At 47.4% G+C, this 27127-nt stretch overlaps 1 protein-coding gene across 1 annotated transcript in view; it reads left to right on the forward strand.

Moving 5' to 3' along the window:
- The first annotated feature begins 355 nt into the window (after positions 1-355).
- Positions 356-27127, forward strand: part of LOC142684063 (uncharacterized) — a 54556-nt gene continuing 27784 nt past the window's right edge. The window contains exons 1-2 of the mRNA XM_075847452.1: positions 356-719; positions 3670-3813. Coding sequence (XP_075703567.1) covers positions 3762-3813 — 52 coding nt within the window. The 5' untranslated portion in view covers positions 356-719; positions 3670-3761. The remainder of the gene's footprint in view (positions 720-3669; positions 3814-27127) is intronic.

Below are 27127 nucleotides of genomic sequence, written 5' to 3' on the forward strand. Positions count from 1 at the left end.
GACGGGTGCGGTGCTTATCTAATGATGTCTATACTGGACTGACGGCATTAATGACGGGTGCGGTGCTTATCTGATGACCTCTATACTGGACTGACGGCATTAATGACGGGTGCGGTGCTGATCTAATGACCTCTATACTGGACTGACGGCATTAATGACGGGTGCGGTGCTGATCTAATGACCTCTATACTGGACTGACGGCATTAATGACGGGTGCGGTGCTTATCTGATGACCTCTATACTGGACTGACGGCATTAATGACGGGTGCGGTGCTGATCTAATGACCTCTATACTGGACAGACGGCATTAATGACGGGTGCGGTGCTGATCTAATGAGCTCTATACTGGACTGACGGCATTAATAATGGGTGTGGTGCTTATCTGATGACCTCTATACTGGACTGACGGCATTAATGACGGGTGCGGTGCTGATCTAATGACCTCAATACTGGACTGACGGCATTAATGACGGGTGCGGTGCTTATCTAATGACCTCTGTCTTATAATTGATGCAATGATGACGGATGGAAGTAGTCCGCATGCCGTGACGGAGCGCTATAGATACTTCCCCTATATATTTACTTCCTCCTGGGATTATTTGGGATGGACTTGTCTTCTTTTATAATTGGTTATAAGGGATCCGTCATTTATTGTTCCGTGTCTTCCAGGGTGATGGGGTTCTTCAGGGACGTGGGATCATCATCCACACAACATGCGGGTAAGACGGTGTTTACCTAATAACAGAGAAGGGTGAGGGGAAGCAGAAGAAGAGGGTCTATGTATAATCTGCCGCCACAGAGGTCGTGGATCAGTGTCCCTGCAGGCTCAGCCATATTACTGTATTACATCTCCACACAACCTCAGAGCTGCGCTCATACACTGATACAGATCCCAGCACAGAAATAAAAGCCATCAGGTCCCATCACATTCTATATTACAAATATATTCAAAGTCCTACTTGTGGGGGAGAAGATCTCTAATATGTCGCCCTATGGGGGCACCATGCAGAGGTTCTTGGCAATAAGAAGAGGGTTGTGGATGAACTTATCAGTGTGACCTCCTTTCTCTTCCTACAATACAGATCCAGAAGTTCTTCTCCAGAAAGACGTCTCCCCCATAACAAGTTCTCTTATTCCTGATACACACGAGGCCCAAACCCCACTAATCTACCAGAATGTCAGTGGAGTAATGTGTCAGGAACGTGGCCGCCTCTATACAGCTCCAAAGTATACAACTCCATAGTATACAGCTCCGTAGTATACAGCTCCATAGTGTACAGCTCCATAGTGTACAGCTCCATAGTATACAGCTCCGTAGTGTACAGCTCCATAGTGTACAGCTCCATAGTATACACCTCCATAGTATACAGCTCCATAGTGTACAGCTCAATAGTATACAGCTCCATAGTGTACAGCTCCATAGTATACAGCTCCATAGTATACACCTCCGTAGTGTACAGCTCCGTAGTGTACAGCTCCATAGTGTACAGCTCCATAGTGTACAGCTCCATAGTATACAGCTCCATAGTGTACAGCTCCAGAGTGTGCAGCTCCAGAGTGTGCAGCTCCACAGTGTACAGCTCCATAGTATACAGCTCCATAGTATACAGCTCCGTAGTATACTACTCCGTAGTATACAGCTCCATAGTTTACAGCTCCATAGTGTACAGCTCCATAGTATACAGCTCCATAGTGTACAGCTCCATAGTGTACAGCTCCATAGTGTACAGCTCCATAGTGTACAGCTCCATAGTGTACAGCTCCATAGTGTACAGCTCCATAGTGTGCAGCTCCATAGTGTACAGCTCCATAGTATACAGCTCCATAGTGTACAGCTCCATAGTGTACAGCTCCATAGTGTACAGCTCCATAGTGTACAGCTCCATAGTGTACAGCTCCATAGTGTACAGCTCCATAGTGTACAGCTCCATAGTATAAAGCTCCATAGTGTACAGCTCCATAGTGTACAGCTCCATAGTGTACAGCTCCATAGTATACAGCTCCATAGTGTACAGCTCCATAGTATACAGCTCCATAGTATACAGCTCCATAGTGTACAGCTCCATAGTGTACAGCTCCGTAGTGTACAGCTCCGTAGTGTACAGCTCCGTAGTGTACAGCTCCGTAGTGTACAGCTCCGTAGTGTACAGCTCCATAGTGTACAGCTCCATAGTGTACAGCTCCATAGTGTACAGCTCCATAGTGTACAGCTCCATAGTGTACAGCTCCATAGTATACAGCTCCATAGTGTACAGCTCCGTAGTGTACAGCTCCATAGTGTACAGCTCCATAGTGTACAGCTCCGTAGTATACAGCTCCGTAGTATACAGCTCCATAGTGTACAGCTCCATAGTGTACAGCTCCATAGTGTACAGCTCCGTAGTATACAGCTCCGTAGTATACAGCTCCATAGTGTACAGCTCCATAGTGTACAGCTCCATAGTGTACAGCTCCATAGTGTACAGCTCCATAGTGTACAGCTCCAGAGTGTGCAGCTCCAGAGTGTGCAGCTCCACAGTGTACAGCTCCACAGTATACAGCTCCATAGTGTACAGCTCCATAGTGTACAGCTCCATAGTGTACAGCTCCATAGTGTACAGCTCCATAGTGTGCAGCTCCATAGTGTGCAGCTCCATAGTGTGCAGCTCCATAGTGTACAGCTCCATAGTGTACAGCTCCATAGTGTACAGCTCCATAGTGTAAAGCTCCATAGTGTACAGCTCCATAGTGTACAGCTCCATAGTGTACAGCTCCATAGTGTACAGCTCCATAGTATAAAGCTCCATAGTGTACAGCTCCATAGTGTACAGCTCCATAGTGTACAGCTCCATAGTATACAGCTCCATAGTGTACAGCTCCATAGTATACAGCTCCATAGTATACAGCTCCATAGTGTACAGCTCCATAGTGTACAGCTCCATAGTGTACAGCTCCATAGTATACAGCTCCATAGTGTACACCTCCATAGTATACAGCTCCATAGTGTACAGCTCCATAGTGTACAGCTCCATAGTGTACAGCTCCATAGTGTACAGCTCCATAGTGTACAGCTCCATAGTGTGCAGCTCCATAGTATACAGCTCCATAGTGTACAGCTCCATAGTATACAGCTCCATAGTATACAGCTCCATAGTGTACAGCTCCATAGTGTACAGCTCCATAGTGTACAGCTCCATAGTGTGCAGCTCCATAGTATACAGCTCCATAGTGTACAGCTCCATAGTATACAGCTCCATAGTATACAGCTCCATAGTGTACACCTCCATAGTGTACAGCTCCATAGTGTACAGCTCCAGAGTGTGCAGCTCCATAGTATACAGCTCCATAGTGTACACCTCCATAGTGTACAGCTCCATAGTGTACAGCTCCAGAGTGTGCAGCTCCATAGTGTACAGCTCCATAGTATACAGCTCCATAGTATACACCTCCGTAGTGTACAGCTCCGTAGTGTACAGCTCCACAGTGTACACCTTCATAGTATACAGCTCCATAGTATACACCTCCATAGTGTACAGCTCCATAGTATACAGCTCCATAGTGTACAGCTCAGACATTCAGCTGGTTGTCCTGCTCCTTTTGGTTCTTCCATCGTCCTGTAGTGGTGGGGACTTATAGACCTGCATGTAAAGTGCACCATAGACTTACAGCAGAACGTGTTGTGTCCTACAGGTGACCACTGAACCACGCTGCAGCTGAGGGGCACCCGGGCTCCCCAATAACACAATGACCTGCAACCTCTGGTTAGCGATAAATCCAATGTCATGTCCCGGGGAGAGAAAAAGGAGCCGGATCTGTGTAGAGGTTCAATCATTGGTAAGTAGAAGACCTCTCCCCCTCCCCCAATCATAATGTCTTCAAGTCACCATCAGATATCATCCCCCTCATCATCACATAGTCCTAGTGTCACCAGCAGATATCATCCTCCTCATCATCACATAGTCCTAGTGTCACCAGCAGATATCCTCCTCCTCATCATCACATAGTCCTAGTGTCACCAGCAGATATCATCCCCCTCATCATCACATAGTCCTAGTGTCACCAGCAGATATCATCCTCCTCATCATCACATAGTCCTAGTGTCACCAGCAGATATCTTCCCCCCTCATCATCACATAGTCCTAGTGTCACCAGCAGATATCATCCCCCTCATCATCACATAGTCCTAGTGTCACCAGCAGATATCATCCCCCTCATCATCACATAGTCCTAGGATCACCAGCAGATATCATCCCCCTCATCATCACATAGTCCTAGTGTCACCAGCAGATATCATCCCCCTCATCATCATATAGTCCTAGTGTCACCAGCAGATATCATCCCCCTCATCACATAGTCCTAGTGTCACCAGCAGATATCATCCCCCTCATCATCACATAGTCCTAGGGTCACCAGCAGATATCATCCCCCTCATCATCACATAGTCCTAGGATCACCAGCAGATATCATCCCCCTCATCATCACATAGTCCTAGTGTCACCAGCAGATATCATCCCCCTCATCATCATATAGTCCTAGTGTCACCAGCAGATATCATCCTCCTCATCATCACATAGTCCTAGTGTCACCAGCAGATATCATCCCCCTCGTCATCACATAGTCCTAGTGTCACCAGCAGATATCATCCCCTCTCATAATATAGTCCTAGTGTCACCATCAGATATCATCCTCCTCATCATCACATAGTCCTAGTGTCACCAGCAGATATCATCCCCCCTCATCATCACATAGTCCTAGTGTCACCAGCAGATATCATCCCCCTCATCACATAGTCCTAGTGTCACCAGCAGATATCATCCCCCCTCATCATCACATAGTCCTAGTGTCACCAGCAGATATCATCCCCCTCATCACATAGTCCTAGTGTCACCATCAGATATCATCCTCCTCATCATCACATAGTCCTAGTGTCACCAGCAGATATCATCCCCCTCATCATCACATAGTCCTAGTGTCACCAGCAGATATCATCCCCCCTCATCACATAGTCCTAGTGTCACCAGCAGATATCATCCCCCTCATCATCATCACATAGTCCTAGGATCACCAGCAGATATCATCCCCCTCATCATCACATAGTCCTAGGGTCACCAGCAGATATCATCCCCCTCCTCATCACATAGTCCTAGTGTCACCAGCAGATATCATCCCCCTCATCATCACATAGTCCTAGTGTCACCAGCAGATATCATCCCCCTCATCACATAGTCCTAGTATCACCAGCAGATATCATCCCCCTCATCATCACATAGTCCTAGTGTCACCAGCAGATATCACCCCCCTCATCACATAGTCCTAGTGTCACCAGCAGATATCATCCCCCTCATCATCACATAGTCCTAGTGTCACCAGCAGATATCATCCCCCTCATCACATAGTCCTAGTGTCACCAGCAGATATCATCCCCCTCATCATCACATAGTCCTAGTGTCACCAGCAGATATCACCCCCCTCATCACATAGTCCTAGTGTCACCAGCAGATATCATCCCCCTCATCATCACATATTCCTAGTGTCACCAGCAGATATCATCCCCCTCATCATCACATAGTCCTAGTGTCACCAGCAGATATCATCCCCCTCATCACATAGTCCTAGTGTCACCAGCAGATATCATCCCCCTCATCATCACATAGTCCTAGTGTCACCAGCAGATATCATCCCCCTCATCACATAGTCCTAGTGTCACCAGCAGATATCATCCCCCTCATCACATAGTCCTAGTGTCACCAGCAGATATCATCCCCCTCATCATCACATAGTCCTAGTGTCACCAGCAGATATCATCCTCCTCATCATCACATAGTCCTAGTGTCACCAGCAGATATCATCCCCCTCATCACATAGTCCTAGTGTCACCAGCAGATATCATCCCCCCTCATCATCACATAGTCCTAGTGTCACCAGCAGATATCATCCCCCTAATCATCACATAGTCCTAGTGTCACCAGCAGATATCATCCTCCTCATCATCACATAGTCCTAGTATCACCAGCAGATATCATCCCCCTCATCATCACATAGTCCTAGGATCACCAGCAGATATCATCCCCCTCATCATCACATAGTCCTAGTGTCACCAGCAGATATCATCCCCCTCATCACATAGTCCTAGTGTCACCAGCAGATATCATCCCCCCTCATCATCACATAGTCCTAGTGTCACCAGCAGATATCATCCCCCTCATCACATAGTCCTAGTGTCACCAGCAGATATCATCCCCCTCATCACATAGTCCTAGTGTCACCAGCAGATATCATCCCCCTCATCACATAGTCCTAGTGTTACCAGCAGATATCATCCCCCTCATCATCACATAGTCCTAGTGTCACCAGCAGATATCATCCCCCTCATCACATAGTCCTAGTATCACCAGCAGATATCATCCTTCTCATCATCACATAGTCCTAGTGTCACCAGCAGATATCATCCCCCTCATCATCACATAGTCCTAGTGTCACCAGCAGATATCATCCCCCTCATCATCACATATTCCTAGTGTCACCAGCAGATATCATCCCTCCTCATCATCACATAGTCCTAGTGTCACCAGCAGATATCATCCCCCTCATCACATAGTCCTAGTGTCACCAGCAGATATCATCCACCTCATCATCACATAGTCCTAGTATCACCAGCAGATATCATCCTTCTCATCATCACATAGTCCTAGTGTCACCAGCAGATATCATCCCCCTCATCATCACATAGTCCTAGTGTCACCAGCAGATATCATACCCCCTCATCATCACATAGTCCTAGTGTCACCAGCAGATATCATCCCCCTCATCATCACATAGTCCTAGTGTCACCAGCAGATATCATCCCCCTCATCACATAGTCCTAGTGTCACCAGCAGATATCATCCCCCTCATCACATAGTCCTAGTGTCACCAGCAGATATCATCCCCCTCATCATCACATAGTCCTAGTGTCACCAGCAGATATCATCCCCCTCATCACATAGTCCTAGTGTCACCAGCAGATATCCTCCTCCTCATCATCACATAGTCCTAGTGTCACCAGCAGATATCATCCCCTTCATCATCACATAGTCCTAGGATCACCAGCAGATATCATCCCCCTCATCATCACATAGTCCTAGGATCACCAGCAGATATCATCCCCCTCATCATCACATAGTCCTAGTGTCACCAGCAGATATCACCCCCCTCATCATCACATAGTCCTAGTGTCACCAGCAGATATCACCCCCCTCATCATCACATAGTCCTAGTGTCACCAGCAGATATCATCCCCCTCATCATCACATAGTCCTAGGATCACCAGCAGATATCACCCCCCTCATCATCACATAGTCCTAGTGTCACCAGCAGATATCATCCCCCTCATCATCACATAGTCCTAGGATCACCAGCAGATATCATCCTCCTCATCACATAGTCCTAGTGTCACCAGCAGATATCATCCCCTTCATCACATAGTCCTAGTGTCACCAGCAGATATCATCCCCCTCATCATCACATAGTCCTAGTGTCACCAGCAGATATCATCCCCCTCATCACATAGTCCTAGTGTCACCAGCAGATATCATCCCCCTCATCATCATCACATAGTCCTAGGATCACCAGCAGATATCATCCCCCTCATCATCATCACATAGTCCTAGGATCACCAGCAGATATCTTCCTCCTCATCATCACATAGTCCTAGTGTCACCAGTAGATATCATCCCCCTCATCATCACATAGTCCTAGTGTCACCAGCAGATATCATACCCCCTCATCACATAGTCCTAGTGTCACCAGCAGATATCATACCCCCTCATCACATAGTCCTAGTGTCACCAGCAGATATTATCCCCCCTCATCATCACATAGTCCTAGGATCACCAGCAGATATCATCCCCCTCATCATCACATAGTCCTAGTGTCACCAGCAGATATCATCCCCCTCATCATCACATAGTCCTAGTGTCACCAGCAGATATCATCCCCCTCATCACATAGTCCTAGGATGACCAGCAGATATCATCCCCCTCATCATCACATAGTCCTAGTGTCACCAGCAGATATCATCCCCCCTCATCATCACATAGTCCTAGTGTCACCAGCAGATATCATCCCCCCCCTCATCACATAGTCCTAGTGTCACCAGCAGATATCATCCTCCTCATCATCACATAGTCCTAGTGTCACCAGCAGATATCATCCCCCTCATCATCGCATAGTCCTAGTGTCACCAGCAGATATCATCCTCCTCATCATCACATAGTCCTAGTGTCACCAGCAGATATCATCCCCCTCATCATCACATAGTCCTAGTATCACCAGCAGATATCATCCTCCTCATCATCACATAGTCCTAGTGTCACCAGCAGATATCATCCCCCTCATCATCACATAGTCCTAGTGTCACCAGCAGATATCATCCCCCTCATCATCACATAGTCCTAGTGTCACCAGCAGATATCACCCCCCTCATCACATAGTCCTAGGATCACCAGCAGATATCACCCCCCCTCATCATCACATAGTCCTAGTGTCACCAGCAGATATCATCCCCCTCATCATCACATAGTCCTAGTGTCACCAGCAGATATCATCCCCCACATCATCACATAGTCCTAGTGTCACCAGCAGATATCACCCCCCCCCCTCATCATCACATAGTCCTAGTGTCACCAGCAGATATCATCTCCCCTCATCACATAGTCCTAGTGTCACCAGCAGATATCATCCTCCTCATCATCACATAGTCCTAGTGTCACCAGCAGATATCATCCTCCTCATCATCACATAGTCCTAGGATCACCAGCAGATATCATCCCCCCTCATCACATAGTCCTAGTGTCACCAGCAGATATCATCCTCCTCATCATCACATAGTCCTAGGATCACCAGCAGATATCATCCCCCTCATCATCACATAGTCCTAGTGTCACCAGCAGATATCATCCCCCTCATCATCACATAGTCCTAGTGTCACCAGCAGATATCACCCCCCCTCATCATCACATAGTCCTAGTGTCACCAGCAGATATCACCCCCCTCATCACATAGTCCTAGTGTCACCAGCAGATATCACCCCCCCCTCATCATCACATAGTCCTAGGATCACCAGCAGATATCATCCCCCTCATCATCACATAGTCCTAGTGTCACCAGCAGATATCATCCCCCTCATCATCACATAGTCCTAGTATCACCAGCAGATATCATCCCCCACATCATCACATAGTCCTAGTGTCACCAGCAGATATCATCCCCCACATCATCACATAGTCCTAGTGTCACCAGCAGATATCATCCCCCACATCATCACATAGTCCTAGTGTCACCAGCAGATATCATCCCCCACATCATCACATAGTCCTAGTGTCACCAGCAGATATCATCCCCCTCATCACATAGTCCTAGTGTCACCAGCAGATATCATCCCCCTCATCATTACATAGTCCTAGGGTCACCAGCAGATATCATCCTCCTCATCATCACATAGTCCTAGTGTCACCAGCAGATATCATCCCCCTCATCACATAGTCCTAGTGTCACCAGCAGATATCATCCCCCTCATCATCACATAGTCCTAGTGTCACCAGCAGATATCATCCCCCTCATCACATAGTCCTAGTGTCACCAGCAGATATCATCCCCCTCATCATCACATAGTCCTAGTGTCACCAGCAGATATCATCCCCCTCATCATCACATAGTCCTAGTGTCACCAGCAGATATCATCCTCATCATCACATAGTCCTAGTGTCACCAGCATATATCATCCCCCTCATCATCACATAGTCCTAGTGTCACCAGCAGATATCATCCCCCTCATCATCACATAGTCCTAGTGTCACCAGCAGATATCATCCTCCTCATCATCACATAGTCCTAGTGTCACCAGCAGATATCATCCCCCTCATCACATAGTCCTAGGGTCACCAGCAGATATCATCCCCCACATCATCACATAGTCCTAGTGTCACCAGCAGATATCATCCCCCTCATCATTACATAGTCCTAGGATCACCAGCAGATATCATCCCCCTCATCATCACATAGTCCTAGTGTCACCAGCAGATATCATCCCCCTCATCATCACATAGTCCTAGTGTCACCAGCAGATATCATCCTCCTCATCATCACATAGTCCTAGTGTCACCAGCAGATATCATCCCCTCTCATAATATAGTCCTAGTGTCACCATCAGATATCATCCTCCTCATCATCACATAGTCCTAGTGTCACCAGCAGATATCATCCTCCTCATCACATAGTCCTAGTGTCACCAGCAGATATCACCCCCCTCATCACATAGTCCTAGTGTCACCAGCAGATATCATCCCCCTCATCACATAGTCCTAGTGTCACCAGCAGATATCATCCCTCCTCATCATCACATAGTCCTAGTGTCACCAGCAGATATCATCCCCCTCATCACATAGTCCTAGTGTCACCATCAGATATCATCCTCCTCATCATCACATAGTCCTAGTGTCACCAGCAGATATCATCCTCCTCATCACATAGTCCTAGTGTCACCAGCAGATATCACCCCCCTCATCACATAGTCCTAGTGTCACCAGCAGATATTATCCCCCCTCATCATCACATAGTCCTAGTGTCACCAGCAGATATCACCCCCCTCATCACATAGTCCTAGTGTCACCAGCAGATATCATCCCCCCTCATCATCACATAGTCCTAGTGTCACCAGCAGATATCATCCCCCCTCATCATCACATAGTCCTAGTGTCACCAGCAGATATCATCCCCCTCATCACATAGTCCTAGTGTCACCAGCAGATATCATCCCCCTCATCACATAGTCCTAGTGTTACCAGCAGATATCATCCCCCCTCATCATCACATAGTCCTAGGATCACCAGCAGATATCATCCCCCCTCATCATCACATAGTCCTAGTGTCACCAGCAGATATCTTCCCCCCTCATCATCATATAGTCCTAGGATCACCAGCAGATATCATCCCCCTCATCATCACATAGTCCTAGGATCACCAGCAGATATCACCCCCCTCATCATCACATAGTCCTAGTGTCAACAGCAGATATCATCCCCCTCATCACATAGTCCTAGTGTCACCAGCAGATATCATCCCCCTCATCACATAGTCCTAGTGTCACCAGCAGATATCATCCCCCTCATCATCACATAGTCCTAGTGTCACCAGCAGATATCATCCCCCTCATCACATAGTCCTAGTGTCACCAGCAGATATCATCCCCCTCATCATCATCACATAGTCCTAGTGTCACCAGCAGATATCATCCCCCTCATCATCATCACATAGTCCTAGTGTCACCAGCAGATATCATCCCCCTCATCATCACATAGTCCTAGTGTCACCAGCAGATATCATCCCCCTCATCATCACATAGTCCTAGGATCACCAGCAGATATCATCCCCCTCATCACATAGTCCTAGTGTCACCAGCAGATATCATCCCCCTCATCACATTGTCCTAGTGTCACCAGCAGATATTATCCCCCCTCATCATCACATAGTCCTAGGATCACCAGCAGATATCATCCCCCCCTCATCACATAGTCCTAGTGTCACCAGCAGATATCATCCCCCTCATCACATAGTCCTAGTGTCACCAGCAGATATCATCCTCCTCATCATCACATAGTCCTAGTGTCACCAGCAGATATCATCCCCCTCATCATCACATAGTCCTAGTGTCACCAGCAGATATCATACCCCCTCATCACATAGTCCTAGTGTCACCAGCAGATATCATACCCCCTCATCACATAGTCCTAGTATCACCAGCAGATATCATCCCCCTAATCATCACATAGTCCTAGTGTCACCAGCAGATATCATCCCCACCTCATCACATAGTCCTAGTGTCACCAGCAGATATCATCCCCCCCCTCATCACATAGTCCTAGTGTCACCAGCAGATATCATCCCCCCCCTCATCACATAGTCCTAGTGTCACCAGCAGATATCATCCCCCCTCATCATCACATAGTCCTAGTGTCACCAGCAGATATCCTCCCCCTCATCATCACATAGTCCTAGTGTCACCAGCAGATATCATCCCCCCTCATCACATAGTCCTAGTGTCACCAGCAGATATCATCCCCCTCATCACATAGTCCTATTGTCACCAGCAGATATCATCCCCCTCATCATCACATAGTCCTAGTGTCACCGGCAGATATCATCCCCCTCATCATCACATAGTCCTAGTGTCACCAGCAGATATCATCCCCCTCATCATCACATAGTCCTAGGATCACCAGCAGATATCATCCCCCTCATCATCACATAGTCCTAGTGTCACCAGCAGATATCATCCCCCTCATCACATAGTCCTAGTGTCACCAGCAGATATCATCCCCCTTATCATCACATAGTCCTAGTGTCACCAGCAGATATCATCCCCCTCATCATCACATAGTCCTAGTGTCACCAGCAGATATCACCCCCCCCTCATCATCACATAGTCCTAGTGTCACCAGCAGATATCATCCCCCTCATCATCACATAGTCCTAGTGTCACCAGCAGATATCATTCCCCTCATCATCACATAGTCCTAGTGTCACCAGCAGATATCATCCCCCTCATCATCACATAGTCCTAGTGTCACCAGCAGATATCATCCCCCTCATCATCACATAGTCCTAGTGTCACCAGCAGATATCATCCCCCTCATCACATAGTCCTAGTGTCACCAGCAGATATCATCCTCCTCATCATCACATAGTCCTAGTGTCACCAGCAGATATCACCCCCCTCATCATCACATAGTCCTAGTATCACCAGCAGATATCATCCCCCTCATCACATAGTCCTAGTGTCACCAGCAGATATCATCCTCCTCATCATCACATAGTCCTAGGATCACCAGCAGATATCATCCCCCTCATCATCACATAGTCCTAGTGTCACCAGCAGATATCATCCTCCTCATCACATAGTTCTAGTGTCACCAGCAGATATCATCCCCCTCATCATCACATAGTCCTAGTGTCACCAGCAGATATCATCCCCCTCATCATCACATAGTCCTAGTGTCACCAGCAGATATCATCCCCCTCATCATCATCACATAGTCCTAGTGTCACCAGCAGATATCATCCCCTTCATCATCACATAGTCCTAGGATCACCAGCAGGTATCATCCTCCTCATCATCACATAGTCCTAGTGTCACCAGCAGATATCATCCTCCTCATCACATAGTTCTAGTGTCACCAGCAGATATCATCCCCCTCATCATCACATAGTCCTAGTGTCACCAGCAGATATCATCCCCCTCATCATCACATAGTCCTAGTGTCACCAGCAGATATCATCCCCCTCATCATCATCACATAGTCCTAGTGTCACCAGCAGATATCATCCCCTTCATCATCACATAGTCCTAGGATCACCAGCAGGTATCATCCTCCTCATCATCACATAGTCCTAGTATCACCAGCAGATATCATCCCCCTCATCACATAGTCCTAGGATCACCAGCAGATATCATCCACCTCATCATCATCACATAGTCCTAGTGTCACCAGCAGATATCATCCCCTTCATCATCACATAGTCCTAGTGTCACCAGCAGATATCATCCCCCTCATCATCACATAGTCCTAGTGTCACCAGCAGATATCATCCCCCTCATCATCACATAGTCCTAGTGTCACCAGCAGATATCATCCTCCTCATCATCACATAGTCCTAGTGTCACCAGCAGATATCATCCCCCTTATCATCACATAGTCCTAGTGTCACCAGCAGATATCATCCCCCTTATCATCACATAGTCCTAGTGTCACCAGCAGATATCATCCCTCTCATCATCACATAGTCTTAGTATCACCAGCAGATATCATCCCCCTTATCATCACATAGTCCTAGTGTCACCAGCAGATATCATCCCCCTCATCACATAGTCCTAGTGTCACCAGCAGATATCATCCTCCCTCATCATCACATAGTCCTAGTGTCACCAGCAGATATCATCCCCCTCATCATCACATAGTCCTAGTGTCACCAGCAGATATCATCCTCCTCATCATCACATAGTCCTAGTGTCACCAGCAGATATCATCCTCCTCATCATCACATAGTCCTAGTATCACCAGCAGATATCATCCCCCTCATCATCACATAGTCCTAGTATCACCAGCAGATATCATCCCCCTCATCATCACATATTCCTAGTGTCACCAGCAGATATCATCCCTCTCATCATCACATAGTCCTAGTATCACCAGCAGATATCATCCCCCTCATCATCACATAGTCCTAGTATCACCAGCAGATATCATCCCCCTCATCACATAGTCCTAGTGTCACCAGCAGATATCATCCCCCTCATCATCACATAGTCCTAGTGTCACCAGCAGATATCATCCCCCTCATCATCACATAGTCCTAGGATCACCAGCAGATATCATCCCCCTCATCACATAGTCCTAGTGTCACCAGCAGATATCATCCCCCTCATCATCACATAGTCCTAGTGTCACCAGCAGATATCATCCCCCTCATCATCACATAGTCCTAGGATCACCAGCAGATATCATCCCCCTCATCATCACATAGTCCTAGTGTCACCAGCAGATATCATCCCCCTCATCACATAGTCCTAGTGTCACCAGCAGATATCATCCCCCTCATCATCACATAGTCCTAGTGTCACCAGCAGATATCATCCCCCTCATCATCACATAGTCCTAGTGTCACCAGCAGATATCATCCCCCTCATCATCACATTGTCCTAGTGTCACCAGCAGATATCATCCCCCTCATCATCACATAGTCCTAGGATCACCAGCAGATATCATCCCCCTCATCATCACATAGTCCTAGTGTCACCAGCAGATATCATCCCCCTCATCACATAGTCCTAGTGTCACCAGCAGATATCATCCCCCTCATCATCACATAGTCCTAGTGTCACCAGCACATATCATCCCCCTCATCATCACATAGTCCTAGTGTCACCAGCAGATATCATCCCCCTCATCACATAGTCCTAGTGTCACCAGCAGATATCATCCCCCTTATCATCACATAGTCCTAGTGTCACCAGCAGATATCATCCCTCTCATCATCACATAGTCCTAGTATCACCAGCAGATATCATCCCCCTCATCATCACATAGTCCTAGTGTCACCAGCACATATCATCCCCCTCATCATCACATAGTCCTATTGTCACCAGCAGATATCATCCCCCTCATCACATAGTCCTAGTGTCACCAGCAGATATCATCCCCCTCATCATCACATAGTCCTAGTGTCACCAGCAGATATCATCCCCCTCATCATCACATAGTCCTAGTGTCACCAGCAGATATCATCCCCCTCCTCATCACATAGTCCTAGTGTCACCAGCAGATATCATCCCCCCTCATCATCACATAGTCCTAGGATCACCAGCAGATATCATCCCCCTCATCATCACATAGTCCTAGTGTCACCAGCAGATATCATCCCCCTCATCACATAGTCCTAGTGTCACCAGCAGATATCATCCCTCTCATCATCACATAGTCCTAGTGTCACCAGCAGATATCATCCCCCTCATCATCACATAGTCCTAGTGTCACCAGCAGATATCATCCTCCTCATCACATAGTCCTAGTGTCACCAGCAGATATCATCCCCCCCCTCATCACATAGTCCTAGTGTCACCAGCAGATATCATACACCTAATCATCACATAGTCCTAGTGTCACCAGCAGATATCATCCCCCCCCCCTCATCACATAGTCCTAGTGTCACCAGCAGATATCATCCCCCTCATCATCACATAATCCTAGTGTCACCAGCAGATATCATCCCCCTCATCATCACATAGTCCTAGTGTCACCAGCAGATATCATCCCCCTCATCACATAGTCCTAGTGTCACCAGCAGATATCATCCTCCTCATCATCACATAGTCCTAGTGTCACCAGCAGATATCATCCCCCTCATCATCACATAGTCCTAGTGTCACCAGCAGATATCATCCCCCTCATCATCACATAGTCCTAGTGTCACCAGCAGATATCATCCCCCTCATCACATAGTCCTAGTGTCACCAGCAGATATCATCCCCCTCATCTTCACATAGTCCTAGTGTCACCAGCAGATATCATCCCCCTCATCATCACATAGTCCTAGTGTCACCAGCAGATATCATCCTCCTCATCATCACATAGTCCTAGGATCACCAGCAGATATCATCCCCCTCATAATCACATAGTCCTAGTGTCACCAGCAGATATCATCCCCCTCATCACATAGTCCTAGTGTCACCAGCAGATATCATCCCCACCTCATCACATAGTCCTAGTGTCACCAGCAGATATCATCCCCCTCATCATCACATAGTCCTAGTGTCACCAGCAGATATCATCCCCCTCATCATCACATAGTCCTAGGATCACCAGCAGATATCATCACCCTCATCATCACATAGTCCTAGTGTCACCAGCAGATATCATCCCCCTCATCATCACATAGTCCTAGTGTCACCAGCAGATATCATCCCCCCTCATCATCACATAGTCCTAGTGTCACCAGCAGATATCATCCTCCTCATCACATAGTCCTAGGGTCACCAGCAGATATCATCCCCCTCATCATCACATAGTCCTAGTGTCACCAGCAGATATCATCCCCCTCATCATCACATAGTCCTAGTGTCACCAGAAGATATCATCTCCCTCATCATCACATAGTCCTAGTGTCACCAGCAGATATCATCCCCCTCATCACATAGTCCTAGTGTCACCAGCAGATATCATCCCCCTCATCACATAGTCCTAGTGTCACCAGCAGATATCATCCCCCCTCATCATCACATAGTCCTAGTGTCACCAGCAGATATCATCCCCTTCATCATCACATAGTCCTAGTGTCACCAGCAGATATCATCCTCCTCATCATCACATAGTCCTAGTGTCACCAGCAGATATCATCCCCACCTCATCACATAGTCCTAGTGTCACCAGCAGATATTATCCCCCTCATCACATAGTCCTAGTGTCACCAGCAGATATCATCCCCCTCATCATCACATAGTCCTAGTGTCACCAGCAGATATCATCCCCCCTCATCACATAGTCCTAGTGTCACCAGCAGATATCATCCCCCTCATCATCACATAGTCCTAGTGTCAACAGCAGATATCATCCCCCTCATCATCACATAGTCCTAGTGTCACCAGCAGATATCATCCCCCTCATCACATAGTCCTAGTGTCACCAGCAGATATCATCCTCCTCATGATCACATAGTCCTAGTGTCACCAGCAGATATCATCCCCCTCATCATCATATAGTCCTAGTGTCACCAGCAGATATCATCCCCCTCATCATCACATAGTCCTAGTGTCACCAGCAGATATTATCCCCCTCATCATCACATAGTCCTAGTGTCACCAGCAGATATCATCCCCCTCATCATCACATAGTCCTAGTGTCACCAGCAGATATCATCCCCCTCATCATCACATAGTCCTAGTGTCACCAGCAGATATCATCCCCCCCTCATCATCACATAGTCCTAGTATCACCAGCAGATATCATCCCCCCCTCATCACATAGTCCTAGTGTCACCAGCAGATATCATCCCCCCCTCATCACATAGTCCTAGTGTCACCAGCAGATATCATCCCCCTCATCATCACATAGTCCTAGTGTCACCAGCAGATATCATCCTCCTCCTCATCACATAGTCCTAGTGTCACCAGCAGATATCATCCCCCTCATCACATAGTCCTAGTGTCACCAGCAGATATCATCCCCCCCTCATCACATAGTCCTAGTGTCACCAGCAGATATCATCCCCCCCTCATCACATAGTCCTAGTATCACCAGCAGATATCATCCCCCTCATCACATAGTCCTAGTGTTACCAGCAGATATCATCCCCACCTCATCACATAGTCCTAGTGTCACCAGCAGATATCATACCCCCTCATCACATAGTCCTAGGGTCACCAGCAGATATCATCCCCCTCATCATCACATAGTCCTAGTGTCACCAGCAGATATCATCCCCCTCATCATCACATAGTCCTAGTGTCACCAGCAGATATCATCCCCCCCTCATCACATAGTCCTAGTGTCACCAGCAGGTATCATCCTCCTCATCATCACATAGTCCTAGTGTCACCAGCAGATATCATCCCCACCTCATTACATAGTCCTAGGGTCACCAGCAGATATCATCCCCCTCATAATCACATAGTCCTAGGATCACCAGCAGATATCATCCACCTCATCATCACATAGTCCTAGTGTCACCAGCAGATATCATCCTCCTCATCATCACATAGTCCTAGGGTCACCAGCAGATATCATCCCCCTCATCATCACATAGTCCTAGGATCACCAGCAGATATCATCCCCCCCTCATCATCACATAGTCCTAGGATCACCAGCAGATATCATCCCCCTCATCATCACATAGTCCTAGTGTCACCAGCAGATATCATCCCCCTCATCACATAGTCCTAGGATCACCAGCAGATATCATCCCCCCCTCATCACATAGTCCTAGTGTCACCAGCAGATATCATCCCCCCCTCATCACATAGTCCTAGTGTCACCAGCAGATATCATCCCCCTCATCATCACATAGTCCTAGTGTCACCAGCAGATATCATCCTCCTCATCATCACATAGTCCTAGTGTCACCAGCAGATATCATCCTCCCTCATCATCACATAGTCCTAGTGTCACCAGCAGATATCATCCCCCTCATCATCACATAGTCCTAGGATCACCAGCAGGTATCATCCTCCTCATCATCACATAGTCCTAGTGTCACCAGCAGATATCATCCCTCCTCATCATCACATAGTCCTAGTGTCACCAGCAGATATCATCCCCCTCATCATCACATAGTCCTAGTGTCACCAGCAGATATCATCCCCCTTATCATCACATAGTCCTAGTGTCACCAGCAGATATCATCCCCCTCATCATCACATAGTCCTAGTGTCACCAGCAGATATCATCCCCCTCATCACATAGTCCTAGTGTCACCAGCAGATATCATCCCCCCTCATCATCACATAGTCCTAGTGTCACCAGCAGATATCATCCCCCTCATCACATAGTCCTAGTGTCACCAGCAGATATCATCCCCCTCATCATCACATAGTCCTAGTGTCACCAGCAGATATCATCCCCCTCATCATCACATAGTCCTAGTGTCACCAGCAGATATCATCCCCCTCATCATCACATAGTCCTAGTGTCACCAGCAGATATCATCCCCCTCATCATCACATAGTCCTAGTGTCACCAGCAGATATCATCCCCCTCATCATCACATAGTCCTAGTGTCACCAGCAGACATCACCCTCCTCATCATCACATAGTCCTAGTGTCACCAGCAGATATCATCCCCCTCATCATCACATAGTCCTAGTGTCACCAGCAGATATCATCCACCTCATCATAACATAGTCCTAGTGTCACCAGCAGATATCATCCCCCTCATCATCACATAGTCCTAGTGTCACCAGCAGATATCATCCCCCTCATCATCACATAGTCCTAGTGTCACCAGCAGATATCATCCACCTCATCATAACATAGTCCTAGTGTCACCAGCAGATATCATCCCACTCATCATCACATAGTCCTAGTGTCACCAGCAGATATCATCCTCCTCATCATCACATAGTCCTAGTGTCACCAGCAGATATCATCCCCCTCATCATCACATAGTCCTAGTGTCACCAGCAGATATCACCCCCCCTCATCATCATATAGTCCTAGTGTCACCAGCAGATATCATCCCCCCCATCATCACATAGTCCTAGTGTCACCAGCAGATATCATCCCCCTCATCATCACATAGTCCTAGTATCACCAGCAGATATCATCCCCCCCTCATCACATAGTCCTAGTGTCACCAGCAGATATCATCCCCCTCATCATCACATAGTCCTAGTGTCACCAGCAGATATCATCCCCCTCATCACATAGTCCTAGTGTCACCAGCAGATATCACCCCCCCTCATCATCACATAGTCCTAGTGTCACCAGCAGATATCATCCTCCTCATCATCACATAGTCCTAGTGTCACCAGCAGATATCATCCCCCTCATCATCATATAGTCCTAGGATCACCAGCAGATATCACCCCCCCCCCTCATCATCACATAGTCCTAGTGTCACCAGCAGATATCATCCCCCTCATCATCACATAGTCCTAGTGTCACCAGCAGATATCATCCCCCCTCATCATCACATAGTCCTAGTGTCACCAGCAGATATCATCCACCTCATCATAACATAGTCCTAGTGTCACCAGCAGATATCATCCCCCCTCATCATCACATAGTCCTAGTGTCACCAGCAGATATCATCCTCCTCATCACATAGTCCTAGTGTCACCAGCAGATATCATCCTCCTCATCATCACATAGTCCTAGTATCACCAGCAGATATCATCCCCCTCATCATCACATAGTCCTAGTGTCACCAGCAGATATCATCCCCCTCATCATCACATAGTCCTAGTGTCACCAGCAGATATCATCCCCCTCATCATCATCACATAGTCCTAGTGTCACCAGCACATATCATCCCCCTCATCATCATCACATAGTCCTAGTGTCACCAGCAGATATCATCCCCCTCATCACATAGTCCTAGTGTCACCAGCAGATATCATCCCCCCTCATCATCACATAGTCCTAGTGTCACCAGCAGATATCATCCCCCCTCATCACATAGTCCTAGTGTCACCAGCAGATATCATCCCCCTCATCATCACATAGTCCTAGTGTCACCAGCAGATATCATCCACCTCATCATCACATAGTCCTAGGATCACCAGCAGATATCATCCTCCTCATCATCACACAGTCCTAGTGTCACCAGCAGATATCATCCCCCTCATCACATAGTCCTAGTGTCACCAGCAGATATCATCCCCCCTCATCATCATATAGTCCTAGTGTCACCAGCAGATATCATCCCCCCTCATCATCATATAGTCCTAGGATCACCAGCAGATATCATCCCCCTCATCACATAGTCCTAGTGTCACCAGCAGATATCATCCCCCTCATCATCACATAGTCCTAGTGTCACCAGCAGATATCATCCCCCTCATCACATAGTCCTAGTGTCACCAGCAGATATCATCCCCCTCATCATCACATAGTCCTAGTGTCACCAGCAGATATCATCCCCCCTCATCATCACATAGTCCTAGTGTCACCAGCAGATATCATCCCCCTCATCACATAGTCCTAGTGTCACCAGCAGATATCATCCCCCTCATCACATAGTCCTAGTGTCACCAGCAGACATCACCCTCCTCATCATCACATAGTCCTAGTGTCACCAGCAGATATCATCCCCCTCATCACATAGTCCTAGGATCACCAGCAGATATCATCCCCCTCATCATCATCACATAGTCCTAGTGTCACCAGCAGATATCATCCCCCTCATCATCACATAGTCCTAGTGTCACCAGCAGATATCATCCACCTCATCATAACATAGTCCTAGTGTCACCAGCAGATATCATCCCCCTCATCATCACATAGTCCTAGTGTCACCAGCAGATATCATCCCCCTCATCATCACATAGTCCTAGTGTCACCAGCAGATATCATCCACCTCATCATAACATAGTCCTAGTGTCACCAGCAGATATCATCCCCCTCATCATCACATAGTCCTAGTGTCACCAGCAGATATCATCCTCCTCATCATCACATAGTCCTAGTGTCACCAGCAGATATCATCCCCCTCATCATCACATAGTCCTAGTGTCACCAGCAGATATCATCCCCCCCTCATCACATAGTCCTAGTGTCACCAGCAGGTATCATCCTCCTCATCATCACATAGTCCTAGTGTCACCAGCAGATATCATCCCCACCTCATTACATAGTCCTAGGGTCACCAGCAGATATCATCCCCCTCATAATCACATAGTCCTAGGATCACCAGCAGATATCATCCACCTCATCATCACATAGTCCTAGTGTCACCAGCAGATATCATCCTCCTCATCATCACATAGTCCTAGGGTCACCAGCAGATATCATCCCCCTCATCATCACATAGTCCTAGGATCACCAGCAGATATCATCCCCCCCCTCATCATCACATAGTCCTAGGATCACCAGCAGATATCATCCCCCTCATCATCACATAGTCCTAGTGTCACCAGCAGATATCATCCCCCTCATCACATAGTCCTAGGATCACCAGCAGATATCATCCCCCCCTCATCACATAGTCCTAGTGTCACCAGCAGATATCATCCCCCCCTCATCACATAGTCCTAGTGTCACCAGCAGATATCATCCCCCTCATCATCACATAGTCCTAGTGTCACCAGCAGATATCATCCTCCTCATCATCACATAGTCCTAGTGTCACCAGCAGATATCATCCTCCCTCATCATCACATAGTCCTAGTGTCACCAGCAGATATCATCCCCCTCATCATCACATAGTCCTAGGATCACCAGCAGGTATCATCCTCCTCATCATCACATAGTCCTAGTGTCACCAGCAGATATCATCCCTCCTCATCATCACATAGTCCTAGTGTCACCAGCAGATATCATCCCCCTCATCATCACATAGTCCTAGTGTCACCAGCAGATATCATCCCCCTTATCATCACATAGTCCTAGTGTCACCAGCAGATATCATCCCCCTCATCATCACATAGTCCTAGTGTCACCAGCAGATATCATCCCCCTCATCACATAGTCCTAGTGTCACCAGCAGATATCATCCCCCCTCATCATCACATAGTCCTAGTGTCACCAGCAGATATCATCCCCCTCATCACATAGTCCTAGTGTCACCAGCAGATATCATCCCCCTCATCATCACATAGTCCTAGTGTCACCAGCAGATATCATCCCCCTCATCATCACATAGTCCTAGTGTCACCAGCAGATATCATCCCCCTCATCATCACATAGTCCTAGTGTCACCAGCAGATATCATCCCCCTCATCATCACATAGTCCTAGTGTCACCAGCAGATATCATCCCCCTCATCATCACATAGTCCTAGTGTCACCAGCAGACATCACCCTCCTCATCATCACATAGTCCTAGTGTCACCAGCAGATATCATCCCCCTCATCATCACATAGTCCTAGTGTCACCAGCAGATATCATCCACCTCATCATAACATAGTCCTAGTGTCACCAGCAGATATCATCCCCCTCATCATCACATAGTCCTAGTGTCACCAGCAGATATCATCCCCCTCATCATCACATAGTCCTAGTGTCACCAGCAGATATCATCCACCTCATCATAACATAGTCCTAGTGTCACCAGCAGATATCATCCCACTCATCATCACATAGTCCTAGTGTCACCAGCAGATATCATCCTCCTCATCATCACATAGTCCTAGTGTCACCAGCAGATATCATCCCCCTCATCATCACATAGTCCTAGTGTCACCAGCAGATATCACCCCCCCTCATCATCATATAGTCCTAGTGTCACCAGCAGATATCATCCCCCCCATCATCACATAGTCCTAGTGTCACCAGCAGATATCATCCCCCTCATCATCACATAGTCCTAGTATCACCAGCAGATATCATCCCCCCCTCATCACATAGTCCTAGTGTCACCAGCAGATATCATCCCCCTCATCATCACATAGTCCTAGTGTCACCAGCAGATATCATCCCCCTCATCACATAGTCCTAGTGTCACCAGCAGATATCACCCCCCCTCATCATCACATAGTCCTAGTGTCACCAGCAGATATCATCCTCCTCATCATCACATAGTCCTAGTGTCACCAGCAGATATCATCCCCCTCATCATCATATAGTCCTAGGATCACCAGCAGATATCACCCCCCCCCCTCATCATCACATAGTCCTAGTGTCACCAGCAGATATCATCCCCCTCATCATCACATAGTCCTAGTGTCACCAGCAGATATCATCCCCCCTCATCATCACATAGTCCTAGTGTCACCAGCAGATATCATCCACCTCATCATAACATAGTCCTAGTGTCACCAGCAGATATCATCCCCCCTCATCATCACATAGTCCTAGTGTCACCAGCAGATATCATCCTCCTCATCACATAGTCCTAGTGTCACCAGCAGATATCATCCTCCTCATCATCACATAGTCCTAGTATCACCAGCAGATATCATCCCCCTCATCATCACATAGTCCTAGTGTCACCAGCAGATATCATCCCCCTCATCATCACATAGTCCTAGTGTCACCAGCAGATATCATCCCCCTCATCATCATCACATAGTCCTAGTGTCACCAGCACATATCATCCCCCTCATCATCATCACATAGTCCTAGTGTCACCAGCAGATATCATCCCCCTCATCACATAGTCCTAGTGTCACCAGCAGATATCATCCCCCCTCATCATCACATAGTCCTAGTGTCACCAGCAGATATCATCCCCCCTCATCACATAGTCCTAGTGTCACCAGCAGATATCATCCCCCTCATCATCACATAGTCCTAGTGTCACCAGCAGATATCATCCACCTCATCATCACATAGTCCTAGGATCACCAGCAGATATCATCCTCCTCATCATCACACAGTCCTAGTGTCACCAGCAGATATCATCCCCCTCATCACATAGTCCTAGTGTCACCAGCAGATATCATCCCCCCTCATCATCATATAGTCCTAGTGTCACCAGCAGATATCATCCCCCCTCATCATCATATAGTCCTAGGATCACCAGCAGATATCATCCCCCTCATCACATAGTCCTAGTGTCACCAGCAGATATCATCCCCCTCATCATCACATAGTCCTAGTGTCACCAGCAGATATCATCCCCCTCATCACATAGTCCTAGTGTCACCAGCAGATATCATCCCCCTCATCATCACATAGTCCTAGTGTCACCAGCAGATATCATCCCCCCTCATCATCACATAGTCCTAGTGTCACCAGCAGATATCATCCCCCTCATCACATAGTCCTAGTGTCACCAGCAGATATCATCCCCCTCATCACATAGTCCTAGTGTCACCAGCAGACATCACCCTCCTCATCATCACATAGTCCTAGTGTCACCAGCAGATATCATCCCCCTCATCACATAGTCCTAGGATCACCAGCAGATATCATCCCCCTCATCATCATCACATAGTCCTAGTGTCACCAGCAGATATCATCCCCCTCATCATCACATAGTCCTAGTGTCACCAGCAGATATCATCCACCTCATCATAACATAGTCCTAGTGTCACCAGCAGATATCATCCCCCTCATCATCACATAGTCCTAGTGTCACCAGCAGATATCATCCCCCTCATCATCACATAGTCCTAGTGTCACCAGCAGATATCATCCACCTCATCATAACATAGTCCTAGTGTCACCAGCAGATATCATCCCCCTCATCATCACATAGTCCTAGTGTCACCAGCAGATATCATCCTCCTCATCATCACATAGTCCTAGTGTCACCAGCAGATATCATCCCCCTCATCATCACATAGTCCTAGTGTCACCAGCAGATATCATCCTCCTCATCATCACATAGTCCTAGTGTCACCAGCAGATATCATCCCCCTCATCACATAGTCCTAGTGTCACCAGCAGATATCATCCCCCCTCATCACATAGTCCTAGTATCACCAGCAGATATCATCCCCCTCATCATCATCATCACATAGTCCTAGTGTCACCAGCACATATCATCCCCCTCATCATCATCACATAGTCCTAGTGTCACCAGTAGATATCATCCCCCTCATCACATAGTCCTAGTGTCACCAGCAGATATCATCCCCCCTCATCACATAGTCCGAGTGTCACCAGCAGATATCATCCCCCTCATCATCACATAGTCCTAGTGTCACCAGCAGATATCATCCCCCTCATCATCACATAGTCCTAGTGTCACCAGCAGATATCATCCTCCTCATCATCACATAGTCCTAGTGTCACCAGCAGATATCATCCCCCTCATCATCACATAGTCCTAGTGTCACCAGCAGATATCATCCACCTCATCATCACATAGTCCTAGTGTCACCAGCAGATATCATCCCCCCTCATCACATAGTCCTAGTGTCACCAGCAGATATCATCCTCCTCATCATCACATAGTCCTAGTGTCACCAGCAGATATCATCCCCCTCATCATCATCACATAGTCCTAGTGTCACCAGCAGATATCATCCCCCTCATCATCACATAGTCCTAGTGTCACCAGCAGATATCATCCCCCTCATCACATAGTCCTAGTGTCACCAGCAGATATCATCCCCCCTCATCACATAGTCCTAGTGTCACCAGCAGATATCATCCTCCTCATCATCACATAGTCCTAGTGTCACCAGCAGATATCATCACCCTCATCATCACATAGTCCTAGTGTCACCAGCAGATATCATCCTCCTCATCATTACATAGTCCTAGTGTCACCAGCAGATATCATCCCCCTCATCATCACATAGTCCTAGTGTCACCAGCAGATATCATCCCCCTCCTCATCACATAGTCCTAGTGTCACCAGCAGATATCATCCACCTCATCATAACATAGTCCTAGTGTCACCAGCAGATATCATCCCCCTCATCATCACATAGTCCTAGTGTCACCAGCAGATATCATCCCCCCTCATCATCACATAGTCCTAATGTCACCAGCAGATATCATCCTCCTCATCATCACATAGTCCTAGTGTCACCAGCAGATATCATCCCCCTCATCATTACATAGTCCTAGGATCACCAGCAGATATCATCCACCTCATCATAACATAGTCCTAGTGTCACCAGCAGATATCATCCCCCTCATCATCACATAGTCCTAGTGTCACCAGCAGATATCATCCCCCCTCATCACATAGTCCTAGTGTCACCAGCAGATATCATCCTCCTCATCATCACATAGTCCTAGTGTCACCAGCAGATATCATCCTCCTCATCATCACATAGTCCTAGTGTCACCAGCAGATATCATCCCCCCTCATCATCACATAGTCCTAGTGTCACCAGCAGATATCATCCTCCTCATCACATAGTCCTAGTGTCACCAGCAGATATCATCCCCCTCATCACATAGTCCTAGTGTCACCAGCAGATATCATCCCCCTCATCACATAGTCCTAGTGTCACCAGCAGATATCATCCCCCTCATCATCACATAGTCCTAGTGTCACCAGC

Source organism: Rhinoderma darwinii, assembly GCF_050947455.1.
Source record: "Rhinoderma darwinii isolate aRhiDar2 chromosome 4 unlocalized genomic scaffold, aRhiDar2.hap1 SUPER_4_unloc_3, whole genome shotgun sequence".
Taxonomy (NCBI): Eukaryota; Metazoa; Chordata; class Amphibia; order Anura; family Rhinodermatidae; genus Rhinoderma; species Rhinoderma darwinii.